The sequence below is a fragment of the Gymnoscopelus microlampas genome (genome assembly GCF_963454915.1).
Source record: "Gymnoscopelus microlampas genome assembly, chromosome: 11".
Classification (NCBI taxonomy): Eukaryota; Metazoa; Chordata; class Actinopteri; order Myctophiformes; family Myctophidae; genus Gymnoscopelus; species Gymnoscopelus microlampas.
In genome coordinates this window covers 44,397,572-44,402,571 of record NC_139948.1, presented here as the reverse complement: position 1 = coordinate 44,402,571, position 5,000 = coordinate 44,397,572, and the positions used below count along the sequence as shown (strand labels likewise).

Genomic DNA, 5,000 nt, shown 5'->3' with positions numbered 1-5,000 from the left:
GTGGGGGGCATTGTACCAGCATCACATGTATGTTGGTCCTCCAGATTAAAGTGCAAAAGGAACGGCGTTCTATCAAACAGATAGAACGCCATTCTTTATTCTGGATGACAAACATTAGAGCCTTGTTGATCAGCGGTAAGCTTAGCTAGCTAGCTATAATATCCAGTAGGCCAGGATGATTTTGATGAGTGACATTCACCGAAAATAGTACAGAGCCAAATGTACATAGCCTAAGATCACATTTTGAGTATTGAGGGTTTAAGTGGTTAAATCAAATATCAAAAAATACGCATGAACACAAATCCAACATGTGAATAGAAAAGATCAAGTGTAAACATCTTATTTTATTAGACGGGCTTGTAGATCTGCTACTTTTGATACTTTTGTGTGACGCTGTAGTATGATCAAGTAGGGCATTCATTAAGAAAAAACAAGACAGCATTGTAATACAATAAATATAGTGGGGGTCCCTGCTTCATCTCTCTCTCAGCTAAAGGGGTCGTTGACCTGACAGAGACAGAGACAAAGAGAACGAAACAGAGACAGAGACAGAGACAGAGACAGAGACAGAGACAGAGACAGAGACAGAGACAGAGACGGAGACAGAGGGGGAGACAGAGAGGGGGAGACAGAGAGAGAGAGAGAGAGAGAGAGAGAGAGAGAGAGAGAGAGAGAGAGAGCTAACGCAGCATGTAGCCCACGTCATCATAAACCCCAGTCTAATCAACGTCTCAACGAGGTGCTTATGTTGCTCATATAATTACAATATGACAGGTAGGCTACAACAAAGACCAAACACAACGGCTTTAAAGTAAGATTCATAATCAGCCAGTCTTCACTCAGCGCTATGATGAATTGGGAGCTATTAACCCATTCAAACCAGGAACGCATCTGTGTCATTTTAAGATTTCTTTGCCTATTAAAAAATAGCAGATCTACAAGCTCAAGCTATGAGCTTCTGTTCTGTTTGAACAATCTTGACATTTTTTGCAAATCTTCCATTTTTAAATGTTATTTTTTTAAAGTGAACATTTGTAACTCAAATCTTTGCTTCTAGGGGTCCCTGGAACAAAATATTTTGAGATGGGGGTCCACGGCCAAAATATTTTCTAAATCCTAACAGTATGTTGCTATATTAGTGGTGCTCCAACTTTTCCATGTCAAGGACCCCCCAAAAAATGTATTTTGCCGCGGTCCCCCATCTCAAAATATGTTGTTCCAGGGACCCCCCAGAAGCAAAGATTGTAGTTTAAAAAAAAGTATATATATATTCAAAGATTTGCACCCATTTTCACGATTTTTCAAAAATAACAGTACAATGTACAATGTACAAGCTCGTAGCGTGGCACTCGGTGCCACGCTATGAGCTTGTATATCTGCTATTTTTGAATAGCCAAAGAAATCTCAAAATGACACAGATGCGTTCCCGGTCTTAACGGGTTAATAGCCTATACTCACAGCCGTGCGTCAGCTAATGGCCACGCCCACTCACATGTAATGTGGCTGTGGCCGCTTCCACAATAGTCTCGCGTCACCAGACAACTATTCCACAATCTCTGAATGCTATATAGAGTCTGGAACTCCACTTCCCGAAAGCTGCGTAACGGAAGTTGTTCAGACCGGAAAGACATTCGACCAATCATGACGCGGTGCTGGGACCTGTAGTCCCAGTGGAAACAGAACCGAGGCGGAAGCATAGTCATAGGAGCGGTAGATTCATGTTATTTGTGCGAGGATTGTTTATCACAGAAAACTGAGAAAGGTATCATGGAATTAACGCCGAAAAAACTGTGAAAGAAGACACTAGTAGACATAAACGATGTTTATGAGATTCGTTGATTCCAGTCGGACTCCTTTGCGCCACTGCACAATGCTAAAACAGAAGTGGGTAGGGGAGGGGCATCCGCTTTCCCCTTACGCATTATCAGAGCTTCCGAGTCCCAGACTGTATGCCGGAAACATTTGTAAATTGTGGGAGGCAACAGTCTGGTAACGCGAGACTACTTCCACAATGACTGATGCATAAAACCGGAAGCAGGTGAAACGTGCATGTAATCTGATGGGCGAAAAAAGGGTCTGCTTACATCTTATTTAACCCATTAAGACCTGAGGCGATTCTTAAAAATGTTTTCTAAATCCTGTTTTTTGAAATCAGTTTTTTGAAAAAAAATATTAAAAAAAAAAGTCACGATTTTTCAAAAATAGCAGATCTACAAGATCGGTGCCACGCTATGAGGTTGTATATCTGCTATTTTTGAATAGCCAAAGAAATCTAAAATGACACAGGTGCGTTCCCGGTCTTAATGGAGCAAAGCAAACCCTTTTACGACAATTGGGTTTTCACGCTTCTCGTTGGTCTCGTTTACAAAGTTTCCTCGTGATTAATCAGGCCATGCATTATGATTGCCTATAATTAGTTTTCTGGCGGGCTGAATGCTAAACTCAACCGACAGTAATTCACTTCCCTAATTTACCTGAACGGTGCCTATGAGCGCCGGTGCTTTGTCTACTAACTATTCTTTTGGCAGGTTCAGCCATGAAAATGCATGCAATGACGTCGCTGTCGGGGTAGAAACCTCTTATCTCCATATTCTAACGTTTTGTGTTTTTCCGTAAATCAACGCCCTACTTGGTCATACTACAGCGTCACGCAAAAGCATGAAAAGTAGCAGATCTGCAAGCTCGAGACATGGCAATAGCTTGGACATGTTGAAATGCTTTCCATTCCATCCATAACACGATGATGTCAGTTTCAGGACAACAATATCAAATATCTCCATTATGCAAGTAGAGAGTACAATTCTATATACACTGTGGGTTAAGGTTAATATTGAATACATATTTAATAGGTTATTTCGAACCGGCAACCGGCAGACCTTCCCGGCGCTGGAATTGATGATGTTAAGAGTCCAACCCACATTTACCCTGAAGAAGGCAGGGTAAATTAGCTGCCGAAACGTTGGTTTTTATTACGCTGCGTCCAGAATAAAATATTGGCACTTTGGCTACCAGTGTGTGCGGGCACTTTATTGTCCCTTGAAGACTGGAAGAGTCCAGCCCTAGCCATTCAAACCACGGACTGTTTCAGATGCTGCCACTGGGGAGGTAGCTATGCAGGTAGCTATGCAGCCACAAAGCCACTGGCAGTAAGCTACAGAACAGTTTACTCTTTAGTTACCCATATATCCCACGAGCTTCAGAAAGGCTAAATCGTACTCTTGTGTATACCGTATATAAAATGTAACACAATGTTTAAATCGTGAATCTTGAGAGGACCGACTTAAACTTGTCCAATAAAACATACTCTGTTGTTAAATAACATTACATACATTTTTGATGATATTAAATCTAAACCACACCATTTGTTTCAGACTCACAACGTGGGACGGTTTCCTTCAGCAGTGTGTGTTACTGCGTTTCGTTTGCATACCTTTTAATTTTGAGCGAACTTTATTGGCTGTCTTCTTGATGTCAGCTGTGAGGTCCTCCAACTCCTGTTTGGTCTCTGTCGAGACGAAGAAGAGAGAGAGAGAGAAGAGAGAGAGAGAAGAAGAAGACATATTATTATTATGTGATGAACATTCTGAACAAGGCTGGTCACTGCTTTATGAGCTGGAACTCTGCAGGTGTGTGTGTGTGTGTGTGTGTGTGTGTGTGTGTGTGTGTGTGTGTGTGTGTGTGTGTGTGTGTGTGTGTGTGTGTGTGTGTGTGTGTGTGTGTGTGGGTGTGTGCGCGCGCGTGCGTGTGTGTGGGGTGTGTGTGTGGGTGTATTGACTGTGGAATTGTACAGTATAGAGTGTGTATGGATTTATGTACCGTGAGGAACTCACTGTGTGTGTGTGTGTGTGTGTGTGTGTGTGTGTGTGTGTGTGTGTGTGTGTGTGTGTGTGTGTGTGTGTGTGTGTGTGTGTGTGTGTGTGTGTGTGTGTCCGCGCGTTGCAGTGCTGTCTGATTTACGACAGCTGCAGTGCCATTCAGCCAGCAGAAACACAGGCGTTTCTAGCTCTCTCTCCACCTCCATCACCTAACCTTTAGTTAACTCTATCCTGGCTGTAACTCAGAGCTCTCTCTCTCTCTCTCTCTATCTCTCTTTCTCTGCGTGGCTCTCTTCCTCCCCATCTCTGTTTCATCTCTGCCTGTAGGAGTACGTGTAGTGACAAATATCACCCTCCCTCGCACGACTTCCCTTCCGGGCCAATAGGCTCTATGCACAGCAGCCATATTGGACAGAAATTGGGCCCCTTCCTTGCTTCCTTCACAGGTGTTACCAATGACACTAATGAAGGCTCTGTTCCATGTAGTGTAGCACAGTGGTTCTCAAACCTTTTAATTTCAAGGACCCCCATAACTCTCAGAGTTACACCCTCTCAAGGAGCCTTGAGGGTCCCTGGACCACACTTTGAGACCCACTAGTATTTCTAGTGAGCCAACATGCACAATATCAGCACCCTGACTCTGTTTGACCAGAATGGAACAGAGCCTTCATTAGTATCACTGGTAACACCTGTGAAGGAAGTAAGAAGAGGCCCAATTTTTCTCCAAAATGGCTGCTGTGCATAGAGCCTATTGTGTTTGTATATGCACCGCAGTGGTCTGTCTGTCTGTCTGTCTGTCTGTCTGTCTGTCTGTCTGTCTGTCTGTCTCTCTTGGACTACAACGGTCGACCCAGAGCCTTCCACAACCTGAAGCTTTCCCAGAACCCCTGTCAGCTGTCAGCTGTTATTTCTGTTATGTTTCAATGATTGATTGATTTAATACTTTATCAATAGTAGGAGCAGTAAAAGTATATTTACAGAAAAACAGTGGGGTCATGTATTTTGGCAAGCTATAGAAGACTAGGTCTAGGTCCAGTTGGACAGGTGCTCTTTTAAGGCGGTTTTGAAGGAGGGTAGGCATCACACTTTTTGATGGCTGGTAGTAGGGCATTCCACATTTTGGTGGCATAAGAGTAGAATGAATTCATCCCCATGTTTGTGCCAAATCTAGGGGGAAAAAAACAG

At 43.2% G+C, this 5,000-nt stretch overlaps 1 protein-coding gene across 1 annotated transcript in view; it reads right to left on the bottom strand.

Annotated features, from left to right (window-relative positions):
- stx1b (syntaxin 1B) overlaps window positions 1-5,000 on the bottom strand; it is a gene marked incomplete at its 3' end in the record, with an annotated part of 90,915 nt that overhangs the window by 14,729 nt on the left and 71,186 nt on the right. The window contains exon 4 of the mRNA XM_084071395.1: window positions 3,431-3,505. Within this exon, the coding sequence (XP_083927521.1) occupies window positions 3,431-3,505 (75 nt within the window). The remainder of the gene's footprint in view (window positions 1-3,430; window positions 3,506-5,000) is intronic.